We start from the raw sequence: 14,586 nt of genomic DNA on the forward strand, positions 1-14,586 counted from the left end.
GATAGGAAATCCGAGTATCTCGAGATGCGCAGATCGCATGCGCAAAAACAATAGTAGGCACCGTCCTTAAATCCATTTGTGTTGGCCTGTAGCTCCACTCACGCGCGGACTCGAATGAGTGGATGACGCATCCGTAAATGCTAATCTTGTAACCCCCTAATTTTTCCTGATTTTGCAACCTTACTCGCTTATATCTCTGCCTCCGGACGGTGAATTCTTTTAATTTTTGCATGTCAGCTTATATTAATTCTAAACGTTTGTCTTTCAAATTTAAAAAAAAAATTGTAGGTGAAAAAAAAGTTAGAGTCGCATTTCAAAAAAACTGATTTTTCCGAAAAACTGACCTACAAATTTGTTGAATTTTAAGAGCCATTTTCCCAGAAAATCGAAAATCGCAAGACACTCGTGAAAAAATCGAATTTTTTTTTCTTTTGCCAAAACATCCCTTTTAGTACCCTAATTCAAGAAAAAATAGTTTTGGGTTCAAGCGATTCATTGTACGGGAGAAATTACTAAAAGTTTGGAAAATCGATTTTTTGCTGGTTTTTCGTACTCAAAACAACGGAATCCGACCGCAACTTCGAGAAAACGTTGAACGCATAAGAAACAATCCCTAACATCAAAACTTCAGCCGAGAACTATTACATACTTACTCTTTCATTTTATGAAAGAAAATTTGAAGAAAGAAGTTTTTAACAATTACAATCGACAAGTTTAAAAAGGTCAAATTTGTATCTCTGGAAATGTTAATAAATGAAGGCGAACTTTAACTGTTGTAAAAGCCCTCTGGTATATGCCGCTTCCTTGTAAAACCCATATAGAATAAAACCTTGGCTATTGAACTAAGTTACTGGAAAGTTTTAGCTCTGGGAATCCAATACAGTTCTCACACTAAAGTAAGCAATTTGAGTATCTGAGTAAATAAAACGTATGCAAATTAGACGGCCCGCTGAATGAATTCATATTTTTAACGCAAAGTTTTGTTGAACGAACAACTTACCATTGCTTGTTGTGAGAGAAGTTAAATCCATCTCTTAATCTGTTTGTGGCAACTCATCCATAACTGATTTCGACCAAAATGTGTCCAGCAACTTCAGCGCTTGAGCTATCTAAACACTTTCCACGCAGCGCTTATTACGCGTCATCAGACGCTTCTGTAATAATGAAACCCATAGAAACCCGATTATGTTTTGGTCCGAAAATAACATACAATGATGAAAATTAACCACTGCTCAAACCACACAGTTAACAAGGTGAGTATTACTCTTATTGAGCGAACAAATCAGATACTAGACGGGATAACAAGATCATATGACGCATAATTTAACAAACGCGCAGAGATTGGTCACGCTAGCTTGTCACATACGACTGTACGTACTATACTTTGTACACATTGTAAACAGATTAAGAAACAATTACAGCTGTCCCAATGAAAAAATGTACAACCCTACGTCTGTTTATAGATCATCAGTGTAGAAATATTTGACTCTGGGAACAATATTAATATAACATTTCCAGGTCAAATGCTCCTGGAATAAAATTCATATATTGTCACGAAGTGTTTCGCAACTTAATATTGCACGTGCCTCTACGATTTCATTTTAATTGAATTATTCCCGTCTAGTATTACGAAATGCTACCCTGCTCAAAGACGTTTTTTCTGTTTCGGGAATTTGGTGCGCGCACAAGATAAGCGATTGCCCGTGAGAGAGGGCGTAACGCGGTTTTTTTTTTATACGTACATCTAAAAATGAAGAGAGTCTGTGAACAGGCTGGTAAAGTACACAAAGTGCAGAGTTCTGCCTAAACGGTGTTCTCACTTCTCCTCAGAGGCTGCTTCCAGAAGTGAATCATTCACCATTTGTTCTCGCCGGAATAACTAAGTCAAGAAAAAATCTATTTTGTTCATTGTTTTGCTTTCTTTGCTTATTTTTGAAGTTTGTTTATGTTTAAAAGAGCGTTCCTTTTAGGAGAGTGAGATCATTTCTTGTTTGTCAGGCTGAGTCCTTGTTACAAATCAGTCAGTTACCTTTCAGTTCGTGACTATTTGCACGTTATAAATGTCTCTCCCCGCTCTAACAAATCAATGACACCTTATCTTATAAATGTGAAGAGGTATTCTAGCCTGCATAACAGGTGCTTTATGAGCCAAGCGAGGCGAACGCGGCATTTGCTCAAAGCGCGAAACGAGTTCGAAGCGCGAGACGAGGGATAAAGAAAGATAAAGCTTCATTTTTTCCTCCCCTCGTCGCGTTTCGCGCCTCGCGCAAAATGCCGCTTTCGCCTAGCCTAGCTCATAAAGCAGGGGCACCCTGTGAAATATCTGTTCGGAGAAGCAAACATTGCCTAGGATTTTCTATAGCTTGAGGAAGGCTAAAAATTTCTAGATGACCGTTCCATTCATGTACACAATTTTCGAAGCTTATGTAATAAATTCCCTCCGATTTTCTGAAGTTCATTTTTCCCATTTCACTCCCCAGGTTAGGTTGTTTTTCGTAGAGAAAGGAAGCCTAAAATTTTCGGAATCGAAAATGCCATGCAGAAAGGAACCGAAAAACTATCACTTTCGGAAAACTTTGAATTGCTGCTAAAATGTTCGGGAAAATAACACTGAAGCCCTCGTAACTTCGAAAAGACTCAAGTTACCCTAGGATGCCCGAACAAATATAAATTTCTTAGCGCCACTTAGAAAACATTTCTAGAGATCTAAAAGTACTCTGGATAGCCTAAAAAGTCTTTTCAAAGTAATTCGGGGGGAAACCGTCGTTGGGTGCCCCTGATAAAGCGCCTGTTATGCAGGCTGGAGGTATTTCTGCAAGTTCTCTGAGTTAACCAAAGATAACTTTGTTTTTCTTCACTAAACAACATTTCTAGAGGTCTCTAGAGAAAGCGTTACGCGCGAGAATGTGGAATTTTATAACACTCCACATCGCGTATTCAGCCCTGCGGAGTGGTTCTCTTTTTCTCGCGCTCGCGGCGTGAATTGGTCAAATTTAACTCAAAGATTATTATTAGCCTCAATAGGCTTTTCAACAATTTTGAGGAGGTCTCGAAGGTTTCAAGGATGCGATAAGCACACTCAAGTTTGAAGTTGTGTTGTGAACAAGCTCTAAATGAAACTGAGAATTTCTAGTTACCTGGCTAGGGATCCTGGTTTCGGAGGAAAAATGATAAAAAACAAATCCGAAACAAAACTATAGCAAGCTATAAAGTTGAATTTTATGCTTTTTTATTTTGCTGTAGGGATTGTTGCAAGGTGGTAAATTCGGGAATATAACGAACTTATTAAGGAAACATTTGTGTTTGAAATATTTTGGGAAATATTATACGTTCGCTCTGGATTAAAAGCTGTGATGAATGTCTTTTACAACAAGTCAGCATATGCATGTGTCTGGACCAATACAAATATATAAATCAAATTAAGCAAGAAGGTCTGTTCTGTGAAAATTGTATGTATTTTTTACCAACAAAACAAAGACCGAAAACAGAAGCTATTGAGTATTTCGTGACAGTTTGCTAACGTGACCTTGGCATATGTAACCGATTCGTGGGTCAGTAGAAGTCATAAGACCTTGTGGTGGCTTGAAATCTTAACTAAACAAATTCAAAATCGAAGTCAACGGTTTCGAATGCATTTTAATTCTGCTTTTTCCCCCTGAAGAAAACTATTTTACCATTGTGGTAACGGAGTTTCATCAAGCGATGACAGTTTCAGTTCGAAGTTGCGATCTCAATGATTTCGCTGCCGCGGCAATGTGGCTGAACAAACGTTTTTCAGTCGTCATATAAAAAGTTATTTACGGCTCTCACCAACACAGCTGAAAGCTAGAAATAACATTTTCACTGTAAAAACATATTACTAGCAACAGTAAGTAGTCCTTTTGCACTAAACTTTGTTTAGTATGAATTCCTTCAGCGGGCCGTCTAATTTGCATACATTTTATTAAATGAAATTCTCAAATTGCTTACTCCAGTGTCAGGGCTGTATTTCATTCCCAGAGCTAAAACTTTCCCGTAATTTACTTCAATAGCCAAGGCTTTATTCTATATGGGTTTTACTAGGAAGCGGCATATACCAGAGGGCTTTTTCAACAGTTAAAGTTCGCTTTCATTTTCTAACATTTCAAGAGACACAAATATGTCCTTTTTAAACTTGTCGATTGTAAATGTAAAAAACTTATTTCTTCAAATTTTCTTTTAGGGCTTCAAAGATTAAGAACGAAATAATATTCGCCTGAAGTTTCGATGTTAGGGATTGTTTCTTATGCGTTCACCGTTTTCTCGAAGTTGAGGTCGGATTCTGTTGTTTTTAAGCGCGAAAAACCAGCCATAAATCGATTTTTCAAACTTTTTGTTATTTCTCCCGTACAATGAATCGCTTGAACCCAAAACTATTTTTTCTTGAATTAGGTCACTAAAAGGGATGTTTTGGCAAAAGAAAAAAAAATCGATTTTTTTACGAGTGTCTTGCGATTGTCGATTTTCTCGGAAAATGGCTCTTAAATATTTTAGAGAGTATTTCTATCATTATCTGGTAACACTGAATGGGAAAATTTCACCGTCCCGTTTCTTCAAAAAAGACAACATTAGGTGATTTTAAGGCTCAAAGAAATGCCTAATATCGTTGCCATGGTAACGTTTTTTTTTTTGGAGAATAATATAATCTGAAAAATCTACGATGGGTGCTTAATACCCTGGCCAAATTTCGTCTTGATATGATTACCCTTACTGTATCTAAGGACAGAATATGTTTATGAAACTATTTCGAGCCTCCTTAAGATGGACAGTGTCTCTAATGTATATTTATTACTGCTTTATTATAACTTCCTTATTTCGAGCCTCCTTAAGCCTACTCATATACGAGATATCTCCGTCTCACTGTAGTCACTCTCAGCCTTTGTAGCTTCTTTCTTGATAGTAACTCTTGCTTGGGCACGCTTTATAAGAGTAATATTTGTAAATTTAGAATAACATTTCCTGTGGTACTGTAAGGTCTGTAAGTAGTCAGATTGATAGACTGGATATTTACCACTATATTCAAAGTTTTCTCTGCAATTTCTCTCTGCTCACCATCAAGCGTTAACCAAAGGCCAGGACATTTCAAAGGCTTTTGTAATGAAGTCTCTGTAAAGGTAGTTAAAGAACCTTCTTCTCCTTTACTGGAAACTGTGAAACAGACAGTTTGGCAAAGCTGCCGTCTTTCCAAATGTGAGCCAAGATGGCGGATGGGGAGATTTCTTAACAAGTATATCGAACTTTCGAAGGCTTAATGGAAAACCTGCAGGTTTTTGGAGATGACAACAAGCAAAACTATAGAATTAGTTCTAGCTCCTGGGCAACGAAAATCATTTTCTAAGCACATTTTTTAGGTACACTGAGAACACGGCCTACTATTGCAATTTTTAGGATATCTTTATAAGCTCTGATAAGGTTACATGATGCCTAGAGGACCTATGTCTCAGGAACAGAAACGAAAGGAGAGCGAAAGAGAACGACAACGACAAAACAGAATGCCAGTAATAGCTCATACTTAGTGGAAGAAGTTACTCTACAAATTCTTTCCTTGGGCACTAAACCGTTTGTTATTTTTACGGATGCGTTACTTAAAGTGGATGCGTATTTTTAAAAGGTGGTTTAATCAAAAATCGAATTTTCATTGTCAACTGGAATTTAATAACAATTATCTGTACTCTTTTGGACATAAATAAAAAGTTGATTTGTTTGTTTGTTTTGCTCTAAAATGCGAGCGAACAAGTGCTTTTTTAATCCGTTTGCCCAACTGGTTTTCGTTGTGCCTCGGCAATGACAAGAAAATTTTGCCCTTATGTTATAAACACGTAATCGCAATGAGTTCTCGTAAAATTAGAGGGAAATCTCACTAGTTTGTGTTTTCAGAAGTTTGTTTATGCTTCTAGAAGATTATGCTTCTAAAAGATTATCAACGTTGATTATTAAAGTCGAGAAATGGTGACGTAGCCGGCACAATCATGGCAACTGCTGAGAATTGAAAGATGATAGCGTGAAAATGTTAGGGCTAGAAAAGAAAGGCCGCAATCGACAATGTTCTTCAATAGCAACTGATTATTTGCATACATTGTTGTGAATACAGGTCGAATTTGCACAATAATGCAAAGGGGTACTGGAAAACCGTGGCTCTAACTTACCACTACATCGTAAACAGAAAAAACATACCTTTTCTATCTACGGCAAGAAATGCATGTTTGTTTACCCATCCGGCAGAGTTCGCTACCACGCATGTGTACTTGGCTTCGTCTGCTGATGTAACATTGTAGATAACAAGCCGGTGCGTGTAGATCCGTCGACTTCCCATGTGGGGCTTAGCTACCTCGCGAATTTCTCGAAATTTTGATTTCCTAAAGTCAACAAAATCAAAAGGATCCGAGCCATTTGAAACGTTTTCGGGCGGCTTCCATTTTAGAAAATGAAACTTTGGATAGCCTCTACTGATGGCTGAGCAAACGAACGTGGCGTCATCTCCTGGTCGAGCTGTTTCATTCTTCAGGCCTTTCTTTAAAATTCTAGGCGCATGTTCCACTGGTGGAGCTACCCCTGGAATAAAGAAGATTCAGGGAAAAAACAGATGTGATTGTTGCCGTGACTTGTTTGTACATGCACTGGCTTTGAAGGCTCCCAAGAGAAAACTAGTTGTTAAGTCCCCGGTACCGTTTGCCTTTTTCTTCTAGATGCACGCTTTTGCCGTCGCTCAAGAAGTTGAAACTCGGGCAACAAGCTAACCGTTAATCGACAGAAATGATTTTGCATCACTTTTGAAGAATACTTCTGCTTTCGGATTGTCCACTTGATAGAAAAGGGTGACTTTCATTTACACAGTGTAACCTCATCCCTGTATGTTCATTGGTAACAACTACTAAGACTGTACTGAAAGAGATGTTAGATGGGGAATGACTAGAAGAGATTTGTTTATTGCATAGAGGTCTCGGATTTCACCGGAGTATCCCCGAGTCACCATGCAAAAAAAAGTCTCTTCAACTACTAAGATTGTTCACTGGGATAAATGATAATCATTCAGATTGTTTATTTAAAATTTATTGAGGGCCTTATACAAAGAGTTTCGCGAAACCACGTACAATGCAAAAGAGTGTGACATCATTTGGACTACGGCGCCGTTGTTGATTGAAGTTCAACCCAAATTATATAACGTACAACCTGCTGGCTTGACACTGCAAGCCCGTGTATGATAACTAACAAGACAACTCACCAACAACTTTGATATCGAAGGTTTTAACAATGGTGCCAAATGCATTTGTCACTATACACATGTATGACCCAGCCTGGGAAGAAGACAACTTGTGGAAATTTAACACTCTGCCTTTGGATTTCAGTAGCTTTTCATCCGCTCTGCTCAGTATACTTCCGTCCTTCAGCCATGTGATATTCAAAGGAGCCTCCCCATTTGCGTGACATCTGAGTCTTATGGGTGAACCTTGGGTGTATTCAGAGGAACGATTCGAAGGATTCCTAAATTTCGGTGGACGGCCAACTGTTAAGAAATTTGACAAATCGAAAGTGGTTCAGCGTTGAAATGGGTGTTCCTGATTGGCTATTACCTTGCGTGACAAATTGACGCGAGCATGCCGCGTACAGCGTTGTCTAGACTCTTATCGACAACGGAAAATTAGCTAATCAGATTGCGAGATTACAAGCAATTGTGGTAAAAAAGTTAATCCCAATGAATATGCAAGGCTGGTCATGATGGGAAATAGGCTTAAATGGGCTCCTGACTTAATATGTACTTATTGACTGAGTGGGAGGGCCGGACGGGAAATTATTTGGCCCGAGGTCATGGCGTACGGACCGAGTACAATGACCGAGGGCCAAATATTTTACCGTCCGGCCCGACCTAACTCAGTCAATAAGCATTTTATCATATGACCACCGCGCTTTTCCATTTTTTTTTCCGGGTAACAAAATTCGGAATGTTCACTGACCTCGCTTATTTTGACCGAAAAGTCGGGATTTGTGTTAACGATGAAACAACAACAATGATATTGAATGTAAGGAGAAATGTAGACTCGGAAAAATATCCGAGATCCCATCTGGGACTCGGATATTTTTCCGAGTCTACATTTCTCCTTACATTCAAAATCAAGTCGGGATTTATATAGCAGTTGCAACAAAGTTGTTTTAGTTCGCATCTCGCGCGCGCTTTCATTGCAAAACTATTGAGAAAATCCCCGTATGAGGGCCGTACGCGATCCTAGCAGGGCCGGACGGCTTTTTCCGGCCCTGCTCGCGCCATCGCGTACGGCCCTCATACGGGGATTTTCTCAATAGTTTTGCAATGAAAGCGCGCGCGGTGCCGTACCAGGTGCCGTACGAATCATATGATAAATCGCTATTATTCCCCGCCGAATGTTGAATACAGTCCGTGGTATCAAATCGCCTCACGTGTTAAAAAAAAAAAAAGCTAGTGGAGCCTCAGGAGTCGACAATTTGTCATCGTGGTTTGCACCATTGCTTTAGGCGTTTGGTAAAATGTGAATTAGACCTTAGTACCCAGAGATCCTTACACCTTTGGACGATTTAACTTGAATTACCGCTTTATCAGTGGATATTCTTTCCGAAAACCATCGAAAGATATGGTATAATCTTGAGTTTTGGTCTTTTTTAGTTCTCAGCATGGGACAAATCAAGAATGTGTTAATCACTTTGAAAAAACTAACGAAACATATAATTCTTAAGCTTCTTGAATATTGTCGGACAAAGGATTTTGGAAACTGACAAAGAATCCTTTGGAAAGAAGCAACAGATGAAAAGTCGCTGAGCAAATTAGTATATTTTAAGTTTTTTTTAGCCCCATTTTGTCAACAGTAAGTGAGTGCGCGTTCAAGATGTATAGATTTGTATGCGGAAAGTACGCAGTTGTAAGAGAAGTCAGCGATTCTTTCTTGCGTTTTCTCTAAACAATGTGTTTGGTATATTGTCTTTAAGCATCATGAAACAATGTCATCAATTTACCCTCGACGCCTCTCCAGAACTCCAACAGGGTTAATTAGATTCCAAGAACCTACAAACTACAATCTCTGATTCATACTCTTGTGATCTTATCACAAGATTGACTTTTTTTTGCTCGAAGAGCTTCTACGTCTCCACATCGCAGTCTTACACAATTGTCTTTTACCAAGTGGCGTTATCAGTCATCTTGAGTTAAGTACGCTTTAAGAAAGTTTAATTTCATTTTGGCATGTGCTAAAACACAGACGATAGACGATAGACGATAGACGATAGGTCAAATTTATCAAAGGCGGAAAAGATTTGTGTGACAAATTTTTCACGGAAACGATTTTCATGTCACTGGAAATTTAGGGCTGGAAATTTAGTGAATTTGTGTTGACTTGCGGAAACCTTTGCCAATAAAGGTTTAAACGAGGCTCTAAACTAAGGTGTGATTGCTTAACTGTAGCTCCACAAGTCAACACAAATTCACCAATTTTCAAGCCGTAAAATTGGAGAACACGAAATCGCGTGCATGCTTGTCCAACCACATTTAGACACCGTCATGACACGACGCAGGCAACGCAAAATAAAGAGTGTATCGATAAAAGGAGTGTATCAGAGTGAAACACCGTGTGGATCTCGGAAAATAGTCGTAAGTGAGAAGCAAAGGACTTTTGGCAATCTTGTTTGAGAATTGCGTGCGTTCAATAAAATAGCCTGATTAATAGCCCTCTGTTTTTCATCAGTTGAGAATAATGGGAGATTGACACATTCAGGAGACTCGTATAAAGTTACAACAGCTTCATTTTACCTCTTGGTTGGACAAGCATGCACGCGATTTAAACCTTTATTGGCAAAGGTTTCCGCAAGTCACGTGTCACGTGACATTGCGTGACATATGAAAATAGTTTCCGTGAAAAATTTGTCACACAAATCTTTTCCGCTTTTGATAAATTTGACCTATCGTCTATCGTCCATCGTCTACCGTCTATCGTCTATCGTCTATCGTCTATCGTCTGTGTTTTAGCACATGCCTTTCATTTTAACAAACAAATCTGCAATCTTTGAGCCTTATTACACAGTCATGACTTCATAAATCTCGATCTTTGTCTTTTCTTGATTGCTATGTCGTTCTGAAGTAGCGCTGGAGTATCTTGAAAGCCTTACATAAGAATTTTGAGATGTGTCCCCTTCAAACACTAATTTAAGGCGGTTCCGTGATGTCGTCTTTGTGACAAGTGTTTCCGATTTCATGTTTATGTCCTCCAAATCCGAGGTTAAATTCTTTGCAAAATCCAAGGATTGGATAAAATGTGGTCCCAATGGGCTGGCCTTTACTTCAGTGGAAATACTATGCTGAGCTTATCTTGTTTACGTTTAGCGCTCAAAAGGGAACAATTAATTTGGAACCGATGTGGTCTAGTGAAGCAGTTTCTATTTATATCAGAGACAGTTCCATGAATCCCACGCAAACAAACATACCTTCAGAATGAACAATCACAAAAAGGAATAAAACAAATTCCAAGGAGACCGCTCTGATTGGCAGCATTCTTCAAGAATCGGCTTTCAGATTGTGAACAAACCCAACTGATATCCGCGGCTCTTCTTAGAGTTAACTCTATCAAAACGGGAAAAAGGAGACACTTTACTCATTCATCCATGTGTTTGAATGGCGAGATCGTATGCGTTCAATGGCCCTGTAGTGAACCTCTCATTTAGCAAAAGCTATTCAATAGTTGGCTTTCATCAGAAGGGGACAGGAATGTGTGATTCATGCACCCTCAATACTCATCTAGAAACGGTTACAATTTAATGTTAACATCACCTGGCATGCTGGGACGTTTGCAACTTTACAATCTTTAAAGTATATTCAATGAAATTTATACTAGCATTATTTGCAGGGCTTTCGGGAATGATGACTTCAAATTCAACGCACTTTGAATTTACTGGAACGCAATATTGCCAGCCATCGTGACGGATTACGGTCATGTCGCCCACAAGTTAACTCGCCCACAGGTTAACTCGCCTACACCGAAGTTAACTCGCGTACACGTTCGAAGTTAATTCGCCTACACATGAAGTTAACTCGCCTACACATTCGAAGTTTAACCTAACTTCCGAGCCTAGCTAAGTAACATTGTAAGGTGCCAAGAATTTAGGAAATAACCTACATTTGTAAACTTCTATGAAACTAGAAAAACACTTCATTTTAAACAGTTAAATGATAGAAAAAGACTATTTGCTACGAACTGGCCCATTTAAATGCCTGCATGCCCTCAAAAGCTGTTGAGCTAAAGTGCGGTTCTCTAGGTAGTTCTCCCAGAGGTCAAAAATTTTACTTTGTAAGGATCTGTAGTTCTTTCGCTGAATTCTTTTGAGCTTCTTTTCAGATACCAGCCTGACCTGAAGGGCAGAGATCTTGGCCTCTCTGTGTAATAATTCAATCAATAGATAAAATGGCATCTGCCACCTTCCTGCTGCTCGACGATTTAAAGCGTGATGCCAACCCTCAATATCATTGTTCGTCCGGACTGCCATCATGAAGATACTCCAGGATGATGGAGGCCAGGTGTTCCCATAGATCCAAATATCAGCTACATATTCAACAAACTGCTGCAGGGGTGCAGTTGATGCTTCTTGTCACAATATCTCGAACATCAGAATTACCACAGCTGATTATTGTACCCCAGTATCATTGTTAACAACACTGATAATATCATATCTTGTGGGCAGATACTGTAGTATGCCATTAATAACCCGCCCCCCGCTTCCTCACCCCTTAATTTAGAGTAAGGTTCAAAAATCAAAATGTCCTTACCATCATAAGTGATATTAGGTCTTGTGATCCGGCCTCGCAGTCAAGAGTGAACTGGTAAAGAATGATGTGAAATTAAATGCCGCTGACATACGAAAACTCAAAATCCGATCGATGGTTCGTTTTTCTGCCTAATAGTTGTCGAGTAAACTTCTTGTTTTTGTTTTATCTTATAACATCAACAGTAACTTCGAATGTGTAGGCGAATTAACTTCAAACGTGTAGGCGAGTTAACTTCGGTGTCGGCGAGTTAACTTGTGGGCGACCCGACCGGTTATTTCGGCCATTAACGCAAGCTTGATGTCGGCATGAACATTCTCAGAAGAAGTAATCTAAAACCGCTTGAATTGTTAAGCGCAAATATAAATTCTATTCCCAAAACGCCAATGAAATCAATCTTGTGTCGCCGGCGACTGAAGAAAAACAATGGAATTCTCATTTATTTGTGAAGTAAATCGGCGTAGTTCCGCCTTTACATAATTTTGAAAACGGGTTTTTCGCCAAGCGGTCATTTACATTAAGATGATAAAAAGTCCAACTTAGTAAACAACCATATTATAGATGTAACTCAATGATAGCTCGATGGCGACCAAGCAATAAATCATCTTAACCCACACTCAGTCTCATCATTAACTCAGAGGTCACAGAATGCCGATGAATCAAACCTCCCTGACGTGTAGATACCGACACGAAATAAGGCAAAAGGAAGAGGCCAAACATCGAGCCAATACTGGCGAACTGAATACGATAACTTGGTATATAAAAGCATAAAGCTTTTTGGACTTTGAGCAACGTGTAAGCTATGTGATGTTCGTGGCATCTTGGTCATCAATCATTTGAGATGACTCTGCCACTTAAGAAGATAGCTTTCAGATACAAATTTGAAAAATGTCCTGATGAAATTCTCAGTCAAATAAAGGTAAAAAGGTTCGGTCGCGTTGAGAGCGATGCATACAATCAATGTCTGAGCCAGACAAATTTGAACTGTTGTGATTTCAATCAGTGTTTGACCCTCCCCGACACTACCATCTACATGACGGAAATCCGAAAAAGGCAAATAAGTTCAATACTTACGCAGCTGACAATGAAAAATTCTTGATTCTCTGTTTAGGTGCTTTGATTCTGCAAGTGTTTCCTAGCCGGCCGACGACACATTTCACCCCGAAAGGCAATGTACACGCCAATCACTTGCACAATTACTGTCTGTCAAGATACTGATTACACCACAAAGATAACCTATCGTTTCCAAACAGTTCCCAGCCTAGGACAAAAGGCGTCGCTTACCCAATCTGTTTTCCTTTCCTTGACGTTTCACTCCTTTACTTCTCGAATACAATGTCTAAATAAACAATGAGCTGAGCTTGGATTAAAATAGATTTGTCGAAAGGAATGAAATGGCACCATGATACTAGTCCCAGTCGGACAATCGTGGCCACATATCCCGGGGGGGGGGGGGGGGTACTCCCTTATAAGGGCTTAATGGGGACGTGCGGCCAGCCAGGGTATGTTTTTCGTGATTTTTGTCTTGAACAGGGTATCGAATTTATCATTTTTTCTCTTAATCAGGGTATCGATCGGAATTCTGTCTTAAAATGGCGTTTAAATGGGTAGGAAAATCAGCGATATTTGTCTTAAACAGGGTCAGGGTATGAGGGGCCGCGCCGCACCTCCCCAACCAGGGATACATCGAGTAACCCCCCCCCCCCCCGGGCCACATATTGAGTGGCATAAATGTCACAGATCTACGGAAACTCAACACGGGTATGTACAGGCAACAGCTTTCTCGATATCAAGATACTTGTCTGGAGGTCAGATAACGCTAATGTGGCGAAGTAGCATAAAATGGCGATCGATAAGGACAGCGGCGATGGTATGGATTAACGACTATGAAATTTTCCTCCATGCCACTGGGGTTTGCGTCACAGTAAAATGAGCGATTGTCCGTTAGAATCTCTGTGTTCGAATTAATCGCAAACGTTCGATTTTCACACACTCGACAGCCAATCATCAGCAACTGAAACAGGGATCGAATAATTAACATAATTTAAAATATCCACTAAGTGTGAGGTATTTACAAGTGTAGATAAAGATTTGCTCGATATTTTCAACACCACTCAAAAGCGAGGTTCGATCAAACAAAATGGGAAAAGCAGGCTTATGTGTGAATTAAATGATCATTTCAATTGCTTGGGTTCCATTGCTAGCCGAGGAACGATCAATCGATCAAAAGTTTAATGTATCCAATAGCAGGTATAAACCTGAATTACAGGAAAGGTCAGAGACAGCAAACATATCTAGCATTGGTATTTAACAGTAACAAAGTTATTAAGACGAGCTGTGCGTGCTAAATTTGGGTAAACAGTTTTGTTCCCTGAACGGAGATTACGATCATGTTCCACGACAGTGGGCGAATAAAAAACTCTGAGAACTTCTTTAGCCTCAATGACAAACGACTTGCACGAATCTATCCTACGAACATACAGTGGGTCAAGCCCTGCTAAGTCCTGCTTGTGATTAGAACGACACATTAAATTAATAGAAATTATTTCCTAACGACCCATATTAGTTTAAATCGATTATAACGACAATGAGCCACGTAAGTCACATCGCACACATTAAGCTTAGTTCCTGACGTGAAAACAAAATTGAAAACGAATTTCTGTCATTCGTCTATCATCCATTCAAGTAACAAAGTCGGCAAAACGCAGAGGCACCCAACGTCAATTTTCGGAAAATATCTGTTCGGAAGACGATTTGAGATCTAGAATTTTCGGAACATTTGCGTGAAATTT

At 39.4% G+C, this 14,586-nt stretch overlaps 2 protein-coding genes across 6 annotated transcripts in view; both read right to left on the minus strand.

Moving 5' to 3' along the window:
• LOC138050098 (uncharacterized) overlaps positions 1–232 on the minus strand; it is a 4,540-nt gene extending 4,308 nt beyond the window's left edge. The window contains exon 1 of the mRNA XM_068896573.1: positions 185–232. Coding sequence (XP_068752674.1) covers positions 185–232 — 48 coding nt within the window. The remainder of the gene's footprint in view (positions 1–184) is intronic.
• LOC138049825 (fibroblast growth factor receptor 3-like) overlaps positions 1–13,208 on the minus strand; it is a 21,185-nt gene extending 7,977 nt beyond the window's left edge. The window contains exons 1-5 of one of the 5 annotated variants that reach the window (XM_068896276.1): positions 13,079–13,176; positions 11,798–11,848; positions 10,462–10,597; positions 7,241–7,522; positions 6,193–6,570 (exon numbers count right to left, since the gene is read on the minus strand). In XM_068896276.1, coding sequence (XP_068752377.1) covers positions 6,193–6,570; positions 7,241–7,522; positions 10,462–10,528 — 727 coding nt within the window. In that variant the 5' untranslated portion in view covers positions 10,529–10,597; positions 11,798–11,848; positions 13,079–13,176. The other 4 variants (XM_068896273.1, XM_068896274.1, XM_068896277.1 and 1 more) reach the window with 4 other exon arrangements.
• Positions 13,209–14,586: the final 1,378 nt, after the last annotated feature.

Source organism: Montipora capricornis, chromosome 5, assembly GCF_036669925.1.
Source record: "Montipora capricornis isolate CH-2021 chromosome 5, ASM3666992v2, whole genome shotgun sequence".
NCBI classification, from domain to species: Eukaryota; Metazoa; Cnidaria; class Anthozoa; order Scleractinia; family Acroporidae; genus Montipora; species Montipora capricornis.